Here is a 16,474-nt window from a genome sequence, read left to right as displayed (position 1 = left end):
TCGCTAGTTTGTGTCTGACCCTTGGTGACCTCCTGGACTGCAGCACTCCAGGCTCCTCCTATCTCCCAGCTGCTGCTGCTGCTGCTATGTCGCTTCAGTGGTATCCGACTCTGTTCGACCCCACAGACAGCAGCCCACCAGGCTCCCCCATCCCTGGGATTCTTCAGGGAAGAACACTGGAGTGGTTGCCATTTCCTTCTCCGATGCATGAAAGTGAAAAGTGAAAGTGAAGTCGCTCAGTCGTGTCCGACTCTTAGCGACCCCATGGACTGCAGCCCACCAGGCTCCTCCGTCCACGGGATTTTCCAGGCAAGAGTACTGGAGTGGGGTGCCATTGCCTTTGCCAAGAGTTTGCTCACATTCATGTCCATTGAGTTGCCTATGCTATCTAACCATCTCCTCTGCTCCCTTCTCCTTTTGCCTTCAACCTTTCCCAGCATCAAGGTCTTTCCCAATGAGTTGGCTTTTCACATCTGGTGGTCAAAGGATTGGAGCTTCAGCTTGAGTATCTATAAGTGGGGAAAATAGTTGTATCTATTTCACAAAGTTGCTATAATGATTACAAGGTGAATGTATACAAAGTTGTTTCCAGCAGTGCCTGCCATGTAGCAAGCACCAATACATAATAGCTATTGTTTTTGCCAAAGAGGAGAATTCATTTCAGAGAAAAGGAAATGACTTTCCCAAGGTCACTTGACTTCTAAGTGGCTGAGCTGGGTGGGTCTAACTACTGTACTTAATCACTAGGTCTCTCTGTACAGGGCCTTGTAAGTTGAAGAAACACCATGGACAGTGGCTTCTTTCCAGGACTTGGATGATAGGGGTATAGGGTGGGGGGTGTGTGCTGATTTCTCCAGCCCCGCCCTGCCCCACCCAAGGCCTGGTGCCTGAAGGCAGGCCCTTTCTTTCCAACTAGCAACTGGAAGAACTGGCCTCCGAGTCTTGCTAGGGGCTGGGAGGACGAACAAGGGGGCATTGAGCCTGGTGGGGCCTTACAATGGCTGCTCTGTCCCTGCAGCCTGGGGGCTGGGTCATTTCCGTCGGGGACAATAGTCAAAAGGCAGTGACGCCGGCAGGGCCTGGAATCCCAGGCAGGATTTTCCGAGGCCTCAAAGCTTTCTGTTTGTCCTCACAGGGGACCCAGGAAGCCTGCCTCCCTCTGTCCCCCGCCTCACCCACGCTGGGCCCCGTGCCCAGAGGCCCCCAGTCCGGAGGTGCCACAGTGAAGGGGCTCTGGCTCTGAGGTCTAAGGTCTGAGTGAGTAGGGGCTGACGGCCCTTCACTAGGGCCTGGGATGGAAGAAGTTGCTGTGGTTATGGAGGGAGGTGACGAGGGTCGGCCTCAAGGAGGCGCAGAAGCTTCTGACCCTCATAGGCAGCCACCTGGTACTTGAGCTGTACGGTACCTCACGGTTGCTCTGAATGTCCAGTGCGCCAGGCTGGATGGTAGCTGGCCCTGTGGCTGCGGAGAGAAGCGTATGAGAATTTCTCAGAGGTAGGCAGCTGGGGACAGTCCGCAGGTCTAGTGATGTCCTTCCATGGCTGTGAGGAGCCCTGTTGGGCCTGTTCTGGTTGAGGGCAGTGGTGGGTTGCCTCAGGTAAGAGCTGGGCCTGGGGATTCCCAGGGTGTTTTAGCTTAAATCTAGATGAGCCGCAGCCTCACCAAGCCCCTGACGTTAGCAGTGACCCCAGGGCTGCTGGGCCTTCTCATAACATGAGGCCGAAGGGATGAGCCTCTGTCCATCTGCTTGCGGCCCTGTCCAGGCCCGGTCTTACAGCCCTAAAGCTCAGCCAGCAGCTGCTCTGTGTTACCTAGAGCCCCGAACCTCTGCTCCTCCCTGCTCCAGGCCCTGCCCTGGTCCCAGGCTGGGGGCTGTTGGGTAAGGCCTAGGGTTCCCAGTGGGACTTGGAAACTTCTAGTCTACTGTGGGAAGGGCAAGAAGGAGCACAAGACTGAGGAAACCCCTCTCCACCCCCTTAGTATCTCCTTCGCCACACAGCTGGGAACATTCTGAGGGTAGGGGGCACATTTCAGGGTCCCCAGCTGGACTCAGAGCTGCCTGAGAGCCCTGGGGCCTTGGCATCTGCTTCCTGCCCCCCAACCCTAGGCCCGTGTTCCAGCCATCCTGCCCACCACCCCTGCTCCCCTTTGCTTCCTGCTGGGCCCTGACCCTGCCAGGCCAGGGGGGGTGGCCACTTGAGGTCTCCTCAAGGTCTTACCCAGGTGCTGGCTCAGGATCATAAATCATGCCGGCACGGCTGGGAGGGCTGGGGGTGGCAGCTGGGCCGGGGAGGGGAGTGCGGGGGGGCTCTTCTGGGTACATGCTGCGTTAGCAGGGAGCAGTGCCCAGCTGCGAGCTGGGCGGGCGGGTGCTGACTGTTGCTGCCCTCATCCAGGCACATCAGAGCAACAGGGCCCCCATCCAGGGAGTCTAGCATCAGGGTTGCCCAAGCGGAAGACCTGGACCTATCCCAGGTAACTGGGGTACCATGAGGACAGATACAGAGGTAACCCCGCCCGACGGGAAACCTGGGAGAGAAAAGCAGCCCCCCCCCCCACCCCCAGGAGTAGGTGGAGACACTCCCTTACGAAGGGTGGGTAAACAGGCCTCTTTTCTTGCACGGGTAGTCTCACAGAATCCTCTGCCCCAAAGAACAACAGTCATGCACACACCTCCCAGAGGAACAGAGGCACAGACCTTGCAGGAAGGATAGCTTGACCCCTTCCCTTTGGGGGACAGACACAGAAACAAAGCCCCACCCCAGCTGGCCAGAGAGATAAAGATCTTCTAGGAGACAGAGACACACCAGCCTTCCCCAGCACCAAAGGCCAGAGCCCTACGCATCCCGGGGCAAAGGGCAGCCAGTGCCACCTCCTGCCCTGCCCAGGTCTTGAGGCTCCTGACGAGGCTGGGCTGGGAGGCCCCTCTTTCTCACGCTCTCTGTCACTCTCTCGTCCGCCCAGCCATTTCCTCCGCCTTGAAGGGAGGGCCAGCGGGGGGTGGGGGGGGGTGCTGGGAGTGACAGCCCAGAAAGAGTGGGAAGTGGAGTAGCCCCTGCCCAGGATCCCGGGGGGCAGATGTCAGAAGCAGACAGCTGGTCCTCATCGCCCCCGCATCCTGGCTCGGACTAGAGGGTCGGGAGGCAGGGTGCCGGCTGCCCAGCCAAGCTGGCCACTGTCAAGAGCCCCCAGCCTGACGTCAGTCCCACTCATTGTTGCTGCTGAGGCTTGAGTCACTCCCTGTGACGCACGGGGGTCAGCTCTGGAGCGGCTGGGGGTGGCTTCAGGGCTTAGCTCTCCCCTGGGTGCACTGGGATGGGGTGGGGCCATCTGAGGCCACAGTCGCCTTGCGAAGCCAGCTGCCTACTCCCAAGGTCTTGGGTTGGCCTTCAAGGTCCCTCTGCAAGCTTTTGCCGCAGACGTGCCTCAGAGGGCCTTCACCAGTTGCCTGTCTGCCTGGCTGGCCGTGACTCTGACTGAGAAGTCAGCTCCCCCTGTGCTGGCCCGTCCTGCCTCAGAATGCTCAGTTTCCACCCTCGCTGAGACCTCTCCCTCTAGCTCCTTTCTTTCTCTTTCTTCAGGAAGCCTCCCCAGCATAATTCTGTGTGGCCCCACTTCTTCCCGCGATTGCCAACCCCGCTTCTTGTCCATCTTCTCAGGTTGCTGTCATCCCGGTTTTCTGCTGGTGCCGTCACCTCCCAGCTTGCTGAGAGCAGGGCCTGGGACTCCTTTTCACTCTGACTGTGTCACTTTCTATTCCAGGCCACAGGCATCTTTCTGGGATTACAGCAGTGGCTTCCATCCTGGCCCCCTCTGGCCCCTGCAGAACCTGCTGTCATTTTTTCATACCCTTTGCTGTGTTTTCCCACCCAGGTGCAACTCCTGGTCCATCTCCTCTGTGAGACTCCGAGGCCTTCTCAGAGGGCCAGGATGGCCACTTGTCCCCCTTGGTAGGTAGGACATGGGCCTGGCATGGGGACAGTTTCACAGGTGCAGCATGATTGCATGATTCCATCTGGGTCAGCAGGAGTGCTGGCGGAGGATGGGAGAATTCATTCCACACAGCCTCATTTTGAGGGGCTGAGACCCGCCCCCCCGCCATGTTCCTGACAGGACCGCCCAGATGGGTGTAGGACTCAGGGTCAGAGTTACTGTGAGAATGGCCCTTTAAGGATTCAGGGAAGTATGAGGAGGCAAGGACTGGTCAGGATCTGGGCCTGAGACAGGAGAGGTGAGACGTCTCAACCTCATCCTCAGGCAGGAAAGGCTCCAGGGACGGACGCGTGAGTGTGCAGGGAGGAGAGTGGGAAAAAAGACTGGCAGCGGGCTTCTCTGGTGGTCCAGCAGTTAGGACTCCACCCTTCCAGGGCGGGGGCCACGAGTTCAATCCCTGGTTGGGAACTAAGATCCCACATGCTGTGTGACATAGCTAAAAGATAAAAAGATTAAAAAAAAAAAAAAGACTGGCAGAATTAGGACAGACTAGCTGTGCGGCCTTGGCAAATGTATTAGTCAGGATTCTCCAGAGAAACAGAACCAATAGAATGTGTATATATAGAAAGAGATTTATTATGAGGAATTGGCTCATGTGATTATGGATGCTGACAGGTCCCAAGATTTGCAGTCAGCAAGCTGGAGATCCAGGAGAGCTGATGGTGTGATTCCAAATGTTGGCAGGCTCGAGGTCCAGGAGGAGCTGATAGTTTGGTTCAAATCTGAAGGTAGGGAAAAAAAACAAACTGATGTCCCAACTTGAAAGTGATCAGGGAGGGTGAGAACCCTTTATTCTATTCAGGCCTTCAACTGACTGGTTGCGGCCCACCCGCACATAGAGTCTTCCGTGGTGGCTTAGACGGTAAAGAATCTGCCTGCAGTGTAGGAAACCCAGGTTCGATCCCTGGGTCAGGAAGATTCCCTGGAGAAGGAAATGGCAACCTTGTATGGCAACCAGTATTCTTGCCTGGAGAATTCCACCAACAGAGGAGCCTGGCGGGCTACAGTCCATGGGGTTGCGAAGAGTCAGACATGACTGAGCTGCTAACACTATTACTATTACCCTCCGTAGGGAAGGTAATCTGCTTTGTTGTTGTTTAGTCCCTAAGTTGTGTCCAACTCTTCTGTGACCCCATGGATTATAGTCTGCTGGGCTCCTCTGTCCATGGGATTTCCCAGGCAAGAATCCTGGAGTGGGTTGTCATTTCCTTCTCTAGGGGGGATCTTCTCGACCCAGGAATTGAACCCATGCCTCTTGCATCTCCTGCATTGGCAGACAGATTCTTTACCACGGAGCCGCCAGGGAAGCCACACTAAGTCTGTGATTCAAATCTTTTTCTTCCAGAAACACCCTCATGGACACACTCAGAATAATATTTGAGCAGATGTCTGGGCACTCTGTGGCACAGTCAAGTTGACGCATAAAATATGCCGTCACAGCTTGTCACTCTGTATCACTGAGCCTCAGTTTCTTTATCTGTAAACTGGGGAGAAATTGTACTTAATTTCCCAGGCAGTTGGAGAAATTAACACACTAGTGCATGTGAAGTGCTAGTATGGTGCCTTGTAAAGCTCAGTGACAGGTAATTCTGATGAGGGTGCTGTCAGGACTGTGGCAGTGAAAGCTCCTGAGATGAGTGTGTCAGGGCACAGAGTGCCTTCAGTCATTCCCCTCACTCTTCGGCAGTCGGTGGAAGTTAGGCTATTTTTCTATTTTCCTGGCCGTTCCGCACAGCATAGGGGATCTTAGTTCCCTGACCAGGGATCGAATCAGCGTCCCCTGCCGCAGAAGAGCGGACCCCCAGAGAAGTCCCTCGGCTCTTTTTCCTCCCCCTCCCCAGGGCTGGTGCTAACCGCCCTGGTTCTCCCTCCTTTGCCTTCTCACAGATCCTCCCCTCGCAGTAGCTCATCCTGATTCCCTTCCGGTTAAGTCCAGGCTCTAGAGGAGGGTGTTGGCCTGTCAGGCCGGCTACTTTCTCCTTCCCCAGGCCCCATTTATAAAGGAGGAAATCAGAAAGGATGAATAACATCAAGAGGCCCATACAGAGGCAATGGCAGAATTACAAGCAAGAACAGTCACCAGACCGGTCATGGCAGAGCACCAAGAAATGCTCCTGAAGATAACCGAGTAAGGTTAAGCCCTCTTTGCCTGATATCTTCCATCATGCACATTGAACCAACTTAGTTTTCCCACTCAGAACACTGGCCTGAGCTCATCTCCAGGGCACCTCTCCAAATGCCATGTCCCTCATCTTAGGGGACCGGTACTTCTTCCAGTCCTCTGAGACCAGAGTTGGGGACCACGTCTCGGTCCCAGGGGTGGCTCTCTGCCGATGACTCCTCTCCGCCTAGAGAGGCAGCACAGAGCTCGTCTGGTCCCTCCTTCCCTCTCATCTCTATGGCGGAAGTGAGTTATTCACACAACAACATCCTCCGTGGTGGGGTTAAATGGACTCGTCCAAACGAGGGGGATACTTCTTACCATCAAATCTTAAAATCCGAGAAATAATGCAGAAGAAAGCAACCTTCAAAGTGTAGAGCTCCATGGGGTTGTCTTTGTTCGCTGGTGTGGAGGTAGAGCGGTCCGGGCAGCTGCCCTGGTGTCACGGCTCGGCCAGCCGTGCTCGCGCCCCCGCCGGAGGCCGATGGAGCAGGTGGGACCGGCCGGGCTCGCAGGGGCGGGCCAGGTCTTCCGGCGCCGGCACCGCCTCTTGCCGAGGTGATCGGGTCTCCTCCTGGAGGGCCGTTTCTTGCCCCGCGGGTCCCAGACGGGGATTCTGGGAGGTGGGAGACAGTTGTAGCCGAGTGGCCCTTGTTCTGTGCGAACGCGGGCGCGCCTCGAACTCCCGGGCCTGGCCAGGCTGGGCGCCGGGCTCCGCTCCTCCCGCGTCCCTGGACCGTGGAGGTTCGCCGGCACTGGCGGCGGGAGAAACTTAACCCGGCCGGGAAGTCATTCCTGCGTCCGACAGGGTCTCTCGATGCGGAGCCGAATAACTTTGTGTTTTTGCGTTCAGCCTGTCTCTTGCGGCTCGTGGCGCGCGGGGAGGTTTCGGTGTACCTGCGGAGGGCGTACCTGTGCGTGAGGAGGAGAAAGGGCAAGATCCAGCCTGAGTGACCCGCGTGCCAGCCTCTCCGTGTAAGGTGAGGCTGGGGGAAACCCTGGGCTCCGGGCTGACTCAGTGGAGGCATCAGTCAGCGTCTGCCCCGGTACTCTGCAGACCTGGGCCTTGGGGCCCCGAAGGGATGAGACTTCCCAGGCACTGCCCTGGCAAAGTCCCCTGCTCACGGGGGGGTCGAGGGTGAGAGAGCAGACAAGCCCATCACAGAGCAAAGGTGGCCGCACTGGGAAGGAGGCTGGGGTTGGTTCGTGTTGACTTCCTGAAGAAGTGGAATCTTGAATAGCACTGAGAATGAGGGAAGAACCTGGACTGGGGGCAAAAGTGAGAAGAGGGATGGCCTGTTTGACGGCTTGTGGGGGATACCAGAGGGGGTTTGTGGAAGGAAAGAGAGTTGGACCAGAGCTGGGAGTTTTCAGATGGGAAACTGCTGGATGGAGTTAGACTAGAGGGCAGAAATGAGCAAGAAGCCCTGCTCATCCTAAGAGTATATATAGGATAAATCAGTCCAGTAATCCTTTCAGGATGAATTGAGCAGTTGCTGTGTACTGGGAACCAGGTATACTGAGATTCCACTGATAATAGGATACAGTCCCTGCCATTAAGGAATTGTCTACTAGTAGGAGAGATGTGGCTCAGATGGTAGAGCGTCTGCCTGCAATACGGGAGACCTAGGTTTGATCTCTGGGTTGGGTTGGAGAAGGAAATGGCAACCCACTCCAGTATTCCTGCCTGGAGAATCCCAGGGACGGAGGAGCCTGGTAGGCTACAGCCCATGGGGGTCGCAAAGAGTCTGACAAGACTGAGCGACTTCACTTTTTCAGGAGAGACCAGACAAGATTAACACCTGTGAAAAGATAACTGATGATACGGGTAGTCTTGGGCTGACCGCCAGTGAGAGGCAGAGCCAGCTTGATCTCCGAGTGGTCTGTGGACTGTCTCCCTGACTTCAGGCGCAAAGAGACAAACCAGTAAGCTTTGAAGAGAGTTGCCTGCCCCTCAGGAATTAAGATGTGATGTGAAGCTGGAATGTTTCTGGGGACTGGAGACCTTTAACCTGTAGAAGGAGTAAGGGGGTGATGGCAGAGTTGCCTTTGAATATCTGAAAGGCTCCTTTGTGGGGAAGGGGTGGGACTTACTCTGTGTGTGACTCTTGATATCACAATTAAGATTAGCAGTTTAAAGCACTGAGAGACAAAGGCCTTCCATAGAGGGAGTCTCTGGGTAGAACTTTGAAAAGACTGAAATGACCTGCTGGGAGAGGTGGTGAATTCCCTGTCAGGGGAGGTGTGTAAGCTGAACCTTCTCAGCTAAGAAATTTGGCGGTCCCCTCTCCTTCCCAGCTCATACACAGTCACTGGTGAAGTTCTGGTTCTCACGTCTGACCTTCCCTTCCCACTCGCTCCTCCAGTCCTGCCGTAGCCTTTTGTCATCTCTTAGCAATAACAACGTAGTAATTAGAGCAGCTCGTGCTGAGTGCTTAGTGCTTGCCAGGAACTGCTTCACGTGCTTTACAGATGCCAGCTCACCCTACTCTGGAGAGGACACCTTCAAGGTAGCCATTGTGAATATCCCTTTTTTATGGATTGGGGAACTTGAGGCACTTAGGGGTGAGGCAACATGCCCTGATCACACAGTGAGCTGATGAGAGAGCTGGGGTTCCAACCCAGGCAGTCTGGCTTTAGAGTCCCTGCTCTTAACCACCAGCCTGCTGTGTTTACACGTGTCATTTTATTCCATATTTACAGATAAGAAAGTAGGCTCAGAGACTGAGTGATTGGCTTAAGGTCAAAACCTGGGATTCGGACCCTGGGCCATTGGATGTGGAAGCGCCACAGTCTGCCATCACTCTGCCACATCCCACTGCACTGGCTGGAAATGGCACGACAGTGGTGGCCTCTAACTGGACTCCTTGCCCAACCCTTTCTGCCTTAAACTGACGAGCTTTTTTTTTTTTTTTTTTTGATATTTATTTACTTGGCTGCACCGGTTCTTGGTTGTGGCACGCAGGCTCTTCAATCTTTGCTGGGGCCTGTGAGATCTAGTTCCTTGACCAGGGATCGAACCCGGGCCCCCTGCATTGGGGGCACACAGTCTTAGCCACTGGACCACCGGGAGAGTCCCTTAAATTGGCAAGTTTTTACCTCGGAGTATGTGAGATTTGGTGTGTCTGTGTCAGTCAGGTTTCAAGTTCAGTCTTCTTAGCTTTCACTGACTTCTCAGAGCAGTCTGTGACCCCTCAAAGAGTGACGAGCCGTTCTTCATCTGTCGGCTGGAGTTAACTTTCTGATGCGCAGATTCAGTGTTGGACAGAGATGCGTGGACTCTCCACCGCCCTCGGGACAGAGTCCGGATGCCTGGTCATTCAGGGTCCCGGGAGGTCAGATTCCAGTCTTCCTTTTCTTCTCACTCCCATCATGGCGTCTCACTCCTCTGGTGAAGTTTACCTGCCTGTATGTCCTCCATCCTGGCAGCTTCGCAAGGGATGGGGCTGGCAGGGGTTCACAGTGAGCATGTACTGTAAACCACCCTGGGTACCGTCACGGAATTCAGGCCGGAGCTGGGTGTTTGGACTGGTAGCTGTGAGGCTCTCCCCATCTCCCATCCCAAGAGTCTGCGGCCCTCTGCCAGCAGAGAAGGGCCGCGATGGCAGGGGACAGGGCTGGGCCTGGAAGGATGTGAGCAGGTGACACGCCGATCAGGCAGAATGTGTCCTCATTCTGACCTGGCTCCTTTGGCAGGGCGGCCCCTGGGTGGGGTGAAGCTCCGCCGTCTCTCCTCTGGCCCCTGCCGTCAGCGTGGGCCACCGACTGCAAGATGAACTGCCGATCGGAGGTGCTGGAGGTGTCGGTCGAGGGGCGGCAGGTGGAGGAGGCTGTGCTGGCCGTGCTGCACACGGTGCTCCTGCACCGCAGCACCGGCAAGTTCCACTACAAGAAGGAGGGCACCTACTCCATCGGCACCGTGGGCACCCAGGATGTGGACTGCGACTTCATCGACTTCACCTACGTGCGTGTCTCCTCAGAGGAGCTGGACCGCGCTCTGCGCAAGGTCGTCGGGGAATTCAGGGTAAGGTGGGGTGCGGTGGGCGGCAGGTGGCTGCTGAGTGTCGTCACCTCCTTGCTGCTGGACCAGCTCGCCCTTCCTAGGTGGGCCTATCAGGTTCTTGCAGGTTTTCAGGAACAGGCGTGTTCAGAGCTCCTCTGGGTGAGGAGTGCTTGGTAGGCGGGTAGATGAGGGGGCCTTGTAAAAGTACCAGCAAGGAGGGCAGGAAGCCCCTGGAGCACTGATGGCCAGGGCCCCTGGGCTGATCATCGCCTCTGCACTCTTGACCTCCTCTCTACTGACACCTCTCTGCTTCTGCTTCCACATTCGGGCCTTTCTCATACGAGATTCTCTGAGAGGGAGGGCTGCTGGGCTCAGGCAGTGGCTGTCCCATAGAAGGGTCCTGTGGGCGGTGTGGCAGGTGTCTGTGTGGGCCTGTAGGGGCCAGGAGAAGGGTGAAAGGGACACGCCAGGCTGCTCACATTGGTCATCTCGGAGCGGGAATGGAGGTGTGATTTTTAATTCTGTCTTCATTCAGGGTTGCAGTGTTTCACTCTTTCAGTGAGTGCATATTTTTAAAATTTAAAGTAACCAAGGAAATTTCTCGTAAGGTGCCCTTCCTAAGATCGGAGGAGGAGGGTTGTCTGTCTGGCTTCCATTCTGTAGATGTGTGATCCTCATAACTCTACCAGCCACAAGGTACTCCCCACCCTCCCATCGCTCCAAGCCTAGAAGGGGCACGTTCATGAGTTTCCCAGTCCCCCTTCAGGGGAGGCAGAGGTGTTCAGACTCCTGTCCTCCAGATGCTTATGAGAAGCACATGAAACAGTGGACTCTTAAGGGCATGGAGTCGAGCCAGCTCTACCACCCACAAATGTGTGATCTTGGGCAAGTGACTGTGCTCCTCTGGACTGCAGTTTCACTATATGTAGATTTGGAACAAAAGCTGTACCCATCTCATAGGGTGTATGCATCACGAGGATTAAGTGAGTCAAATATGTCAAGTGCTGGAGAGCCGTCACACGGGAGACACTGTAGAAGCGGTAGCTGTTGTTACTGTCAGCAGAGGGAATGGGAGCTTGGTTTGTCAATAAAGGAGAGACTTACTTCCTGATGGGCTGTTAAGGAGTTGAGGGAGGCATCCTTACCTTTGGGTTGACCCTAACTCAGAGAGAAAGGTAGACGGGTGCTTTGGGGTCTCCACTGGGAGGAAGAGTGTGGGCCATCGCACCCCATGGGGGGACGGGAAGATTTATTAGACCAGGTGGCCCCATTTGCTTCTCCGAGGAGAAGAGGGAGAAGCTCTAGATGTGGCCTGTCCTTCCCCTCCCAGCCCACTCTGTCCCTTGGCTTCTGTCTCTCTATTCAAGGATCGCTGGGCTTTTCTTGAGAAACTGTGAGTTTAGGTTGTCTTCGAGGGAATGAAGGATTCTGCTTAAGAGGAACCATCTGTGTCACTTTACACAAATCCTGTACTCTCTGGGTCTCGTTCCCTGCCCTCCCTGGAGGTCTGATAGAGAGAGCGATTCTCTGGGGCGTAGGAAGCTGGCTCTTGCAGGTGAGAACCCAGTGGAGGCCTTGGCCTGCTCACCCTTGCTCCTCCTTCCCCAGGATGCTCTGCGCAACTCCGGGGGCGACGGGCTGGGGCAGATGTCCCTGGAGTTCTACCAGAAGAAGAAGTCTCGCTGGCCGTTCTCCGACGAGTGCATCCCCTGGGAAGTGTGGACGGTCAAGGTGCACGTGGTGGCCCTGGCCACGGAGCAGGAGCGGCAGATCTGCCGAGAGAAGGTGGGGGAGAAGCTCTGCGAGAAGGTCATCAACATCGTGGAGGTGATGAACCGGCACGAGTACCTGCCCAAGATGCCCACGCAGTCAGAGGTGGACAACGTGTTTGACACGGGCTTGCGGGACGTGCAGCCCTACCTCTATAAGATTTCCTTCCAGATCACTGATGCCCTGGGCTCCTCCGTCACCACCACCATGCGCAGGCTCATCAAAGACACCCTGGCCCTCTAGGTCTCTCCAGGGCCTCGGTGCTCCTTGATGGCTTATGGACCTTGGCTTCTGGAGATCATACTGTTAGGCCCTTGGGGCTCTGGAACCCGCTCCGGGTCCTCGATGAGACTTGGAGGGGCCTCCCTGGCTTCCTCATAGTGTGGTTGCCAGTCCTTGGTCGTCCTTGTCACCTTCACTGACGGTCAAGTCTGGCCTGCACTGTCTCTCCATACTCCTGGTTTCGGGGGGCGGGGTTCCCCTTTCCTGCACTGTACAGAGCAGCCATCACTAGGATGGTGAATAAAGCTGAGAATGTGAGTTTGGGTTGAGCTGTCTCTCCCTTGACTGGTGTTCTGCCCTGAAACATTTTAACGCTTTCTGGCGGAACTTCGAGGAACACACGAGTGTGTAGAGGGCATTATTCCAACATGGGGGTGCATGATGGGATTGAAGATAGATTAAAGCTCATCGATCTTGTACTTTGTTAGACATTCACATAAGCAGGTGTGACCACGGTCAGTCCCCTAAATGATGACACAGATCAGGATCTGCTGCTTTTGGAAATGGCTGTGCTATTTCTCCTCCCTTCCTAAGGAAGCTATGACCTTGACCTGCCTTTTATATTATCAGATGACCCCAAAGAATATCTCCTCTTATCAATAGAGCACACACAGGCCCCCCACTTGACAGAAAGCTCATTTGACTTGGTGTCTTCTCCCTCTGGAGAGAGATTGCCCACCTTGAGACTGGTGTCCGGTGACACTTCTGGTTTGGGCTGACATGGGCTTCTATGGTGGTTCAGACAGTAAAAAATCTGCCTGCAATGCAGGAGACCTGGGTTTGATCCCTGGGTTGGGAAGATCCCCTGGAGAAGGAAGGCAACCCACTCCAGCATTCTTGCCTGGAGAAGTCCATGGACAGAGGAGCCTGGTGGGCTACAGTCCATGGGGTCACAAAGAGTCAGACATGACAGAGCAACTAACAGTTTCACTTGGTATCTCACATCCATTTCTAGGCAAACATTGTCAAGATCAGTGTGCTTTTCATTGATTTATTCTTCCATATTTTACAATGCTTTTTGTTACCCAGGGGCAAGCTCTAACCAAACTAAGTGAACAGTGTGTAAGCAAGCAGCAATGCTAAAGGAGAAATGGCCAGGCTCTGGGGGTCTTGTCCATGGTCCTGGAGGAGATAGGTGCCAGGATGGCCAGGAAGTGTTTGCACATTTTTCTCATTTCAGGCTGCTTTTTGGCCATGTGTTATTTCATGAGGAGTTTTGTGATGTCATACCCTTGGCCTCTGGGGCACTGGTGAATCGGAGAACTCAGGAGGTTCTCAGGGATTTGGAGATGGGGAAGGCCCATTGTCAGCAAGTCCTTAATGAGATGTGATCCTACCTGGCTTGCTGCAGTCTGGGGGTCCTTTTTCTCCTTAGACCAGCTCATTTCCTCTGAGGAGTTGGCTGACTCAGCTGTTTACTAACAGTGACTTTGTTTTAAACAGAGCTCAGGGTTGTTACAGGAGTTCTCAGGAGACCTGGGCAGGAGTGTCTTTCCTCCATCCCAGCTTCCTCAGACTTCATGCTTTTCTGCAGCCAGGCTCTGCTCCAGACTCACCCTGGCTTGGCTGTGGCACACCCAGTTGGCAGCAGGCTCCCTTTAGTGGGCAGTTCAATAGCATCTCTATCCCCTTTGGCACTGTGACTTCCCAGGGCTAGGGGACTGGTTTATTCAAGGTCAGGACAGGAGCCCTGGTGGCTCAGATCTTTCCCCTTGATCTATAACTCTCCTTGACCTCAGACCTGAGCAGAGGAATGGGGCAGGCCTTAAATTCCTCCTCCCCTCCATCACACCTAGGACCAGAGGGGTGCTGGCCTGCTTAGCCAGACCCAGGAGGCTCCCAAAGGGTTGATGAAGGCTATGCATCACTAAGGTTCTAGACACTGCTCATTTGCCTTCTGTCCCAGTGGCACCTAGGTCATTGGTTGTTTTTAGTAGCTAAATTGTATCTGACTCTTGTGACCCCAGGGACTGTAACCCGCCACGTTCCTCTGTCCATGGGATTTCCCAGGCAAGAATATTGGAGTGGGTAGCCAGTTCCTTCTCCAGGGGATCTTCTGACCCAGGGATCAAACCCACATCTCCTTCACTGGCAGACAGATTCTTTTCCACTGAGCCACCAGGGAAGCCCAAGCAGCATTTAACTTTGGCCCAGGGACAGAAAGCCTAGGAGCAGGGATGGCCCTTGCTTGTCCTGTGTCTTGCTCAGTGGGGGCAGCACCGTGGCCAGCACCTGTAATGTGGTCTAGAATGGCTTAAGGGTTCTGAGAGAGAGCTGTCTCCTGACCTTTTCTAAGCGGGAGGGAGAGCCCTGGGGACCGGACTCCTGGCTTTGGTTGGGTGCATGGGCCGGTTCACATGAATGGGCGTGTGGGCCTTTGGGCTGAGAAGTACACCGGCCCCCGGGATTCTGGGCGGTAGCTACCAGTCCTTTGTCTAGAAAGAGCCTCCTCGCTCGGCCCCAGGGGTGGGGGTGCACGGCGCCTGGGATCCGCCCCTTGGGCCCCTCCCCGAGGCAGCCGCCGCCCACCCGCCGGCCTTGGGCTCCCGCACGTCTGGCGGTCCTCAGCGCATCTGGGCAGCCGGCGCCGAAGCATGAACAGCTCGCAGGCGGGCGACACAGCCCGGGGCGCCTGGCAGAGCTCCTGCTGCAACCAGTCGGGGGTGCCCCCGGAGCCCCCCGAGGGGCCGCGCGCCGTGCAGGCGGCGGTGCTGGGCGTGCTGTCGCTGCTCGTGCTGTGCGGGGTCCTCTTCCTGGGCGCCGGCCTCCTGCTCCGCGCCCAGGGCTTAACGGCGCTGCTGGCCCGAGAGCTGCGCTCGTCCCGGGAGGGCGAGCCCGGCGGCGCCAGCGTCGATGACGACGACTCCTAGGCGCCCGGCTGCGTTCGGGGGTCGCGGCCTCCCGGCGATCCGTGGACTCCATGCCAGACTTGGAGGGAGCCGTCCCCCAGCGCCCGACGTCTGCAGCGGGGAGCCCTGCCCGATGCTGGTGCGCTCGCACGGGTGAGAGTGCTCACAGGTGACAGAGATGCAGCCATCCCAGGCCCCCGGCTTCTTCTTTCTCCCCTCCTCTCCTTCCGGAAGCCTTTCCCCCCAGAGGAGATTCGAGTACGATTCCTCACTGTGGCCTCCCTCTTGAGGCAGGGATGGGGGTGTGGGTTGAGTTTTAGGGCAGAACCAGGGGCCTGGATGACCCTGGGGGATGGAGAGGTGTGCTGCCCCTCCCCCTCAGGTTGGGGGGAATGCACGTGGCCCAGAGCAAGCAGCTTTGGGGTGTGCTTGTGGGGGTAGGTGACAAGGTTCCTAACAGCCGCGAGACCTCAGAAGCACGTTGCTCCAGGAGGCTGGAGCTGAGGGTTCCCAGCTGTAGGGGCTCCATCTGGCCCTCCTGCCTTTCTCTCCCCAAGGACAGGAACCATCTGGAGGGAAGGGCCTGGGTGGCCTAAAGACAAGGTAATTCTAGGCCAAGGCTGTCTCCTGCCGAGCCACAGGGGCCAGTGAGGGAAGCCTTCTCTGCCCTTCTCTATTTAGCGTCGCACCTAGGGGTTCCTGGGAGGTTTTTGTGGGTGCGGCTGTTCACTGGAGGTGCCTCTGATCTCTCTTGCCCCTTCCACTGTAGAGCCCTGCTCCTGTCTGCCAAGGCAGAGGCAGGGTCCTGGCTGGCCCCTGAGAGGGGAGGGCGGGGTGTGTAAGGAGGGGCTGGTGGGGGTGAGGGGCCTGAGTGGGCAACGTGGAGCTAAGCAGCTGTGAAGGCGACGACGTGTGATCCCTCCGCAGAGGAGCCCAGGATTTGGTGTTAATCCCGGGCAGCTGTGCCGCAGTGGACTTGCTGAGCTGTGGACTTCTCACCTCAGGCACGCGGCCCCCACCCCCTTGGAGGGATGCCTGGCCAGGGCAGTGAGGGGTGTGTGTGACTGCTCCTGGCCCAAGGGCAGCGGGGCTGGGCGCAGGGACATTCCCCACCGCCCTTTGCTGTGTCCTGGGGGAGGGGCTGGAACTGCTTCTCTTTACTGTATCCAGTTCACCTGCCCCCTTGCCCACAACATTCCGCTGTATTTCCGTCCTGTCTCCCATCTCCAGCCTGTGCACTTTCCTCCTTCTCCAGCTGGGCCAGAGTCTCCATGTCTGCTGTGAGGCCTTCGTTTTACAAATGGGAAAGCTCAGAGGGAAGAAAGTGACCTGCTCGAATGAATGACAGAGCTCAAACTGGACCCTGGGGCTCCTGATTGATTTCGAGCGTCTGGGTGCGAGTGGTATCCCTGAGCG

At 56.2% G+C, this 16,474-nt stretch overlaps 2 protein-coding genes across 4 annotated transcripts; both read left to right on the top strand.

Annotated features, from left to right (window-relative positions):
* The first annotated feature begins 6,675 nt into the window (after positions 1–6,675).
* ATG101 (autophagy related 101) lies at positions 6,676–12,469 on the top strand. 3 transcript variants are annotated; one of them, XM_052640505.1, is made up of 4 exons: positions 6,676–6,712; positions 7,008–7,134; positions 9,851–10,178; positions 11,766–12,469. In XM_052640505.1, exons 3-4 carry the CDS (start codon positions 9,927–9,929, stop codon positions 12,168–12,170), a joined length of 657 nt encoding a protein of 218 aa, XP_052496465.1. In that variant the 5' UTR covers positions 6,676–6,712; positions 7,008–7,134; positions 9,851–9,926; the 3' UTR covers positions 12,171–12,469. The 3 variants fall into 3 exon arrangements, with proteins under 3 accessions (XP_052496465.1, XP_052496464.1, XP_052496463.1); XM_052640504.1 differs by lacking the exon at positions 6,676–6,712 and adding an exon at positions 7,934–8,080 and having other exon boundaries at positions 6,719–7,134; XM_052640503.1 differs by lacking the exon at positions 6,676–6,712 and having other exon boundaries at positions 6,719–7,134.
* Positions 12,470–14,803: 2,334 nt separating this feature from the next.
* On the top strand, positions 14,804–15,079 carry SMIM41 (small integral membrane protein 41). The gene has a single exon (XM_052639341.1). The coding sequence runs from the start codon at positions 14,804–14,806 to the stop codon at positions 15,077–15,079; it is 276 nt and encodes a 91-aa protein (XP_052495301.1).
* The last annotated feature ends 1,395 nt before the right edge of the window (positions 15,080–16,474 follow it).

This window comes from Budorcas taxicolor, chromosome 5 (assembly GCF_023091745.1).
Source record: "Budorcas taxicolor isolate Tak-1 chromosome 5, Takin1.1, whole genome shotgun sequence".
NCBI lineage: Eukaryota > Metazoa > Chordata > Mammalia > Artiodactyla > Bovidae > Budorcas > Budorcas taxicolor.
This window is presented reverse-complemented; position numbering and strand designations above follow the sequence as displayed.

What these genes read in the sequence shown, in the direction of transcription:
- ATG101 (XM_052640505.1), top strand. Translation starts at nt 9,927, where the DNA reads ATGAACTGCCGATCGGAGGTGCTGGAGGTGTCGGTCGAGGGGCGGCAG. An exon ending in AGGTCGTCGGGGAATTCAGG is followed by an intron (nt 10,179 to 11,765) that starts GTAAGGTGGGGT and finishes CTCCTTCCCCAG; the next exon opens with GATGCTCTGCGCAACTCCGG.
- SMIM41 (XM_052639341.1), top strand. Translation starts at nt 14,804, where the DNA reads ATGAACAGCTCGCAGGCGGGCGACACAGCCCGGGGCGCCTGGCAGAGC.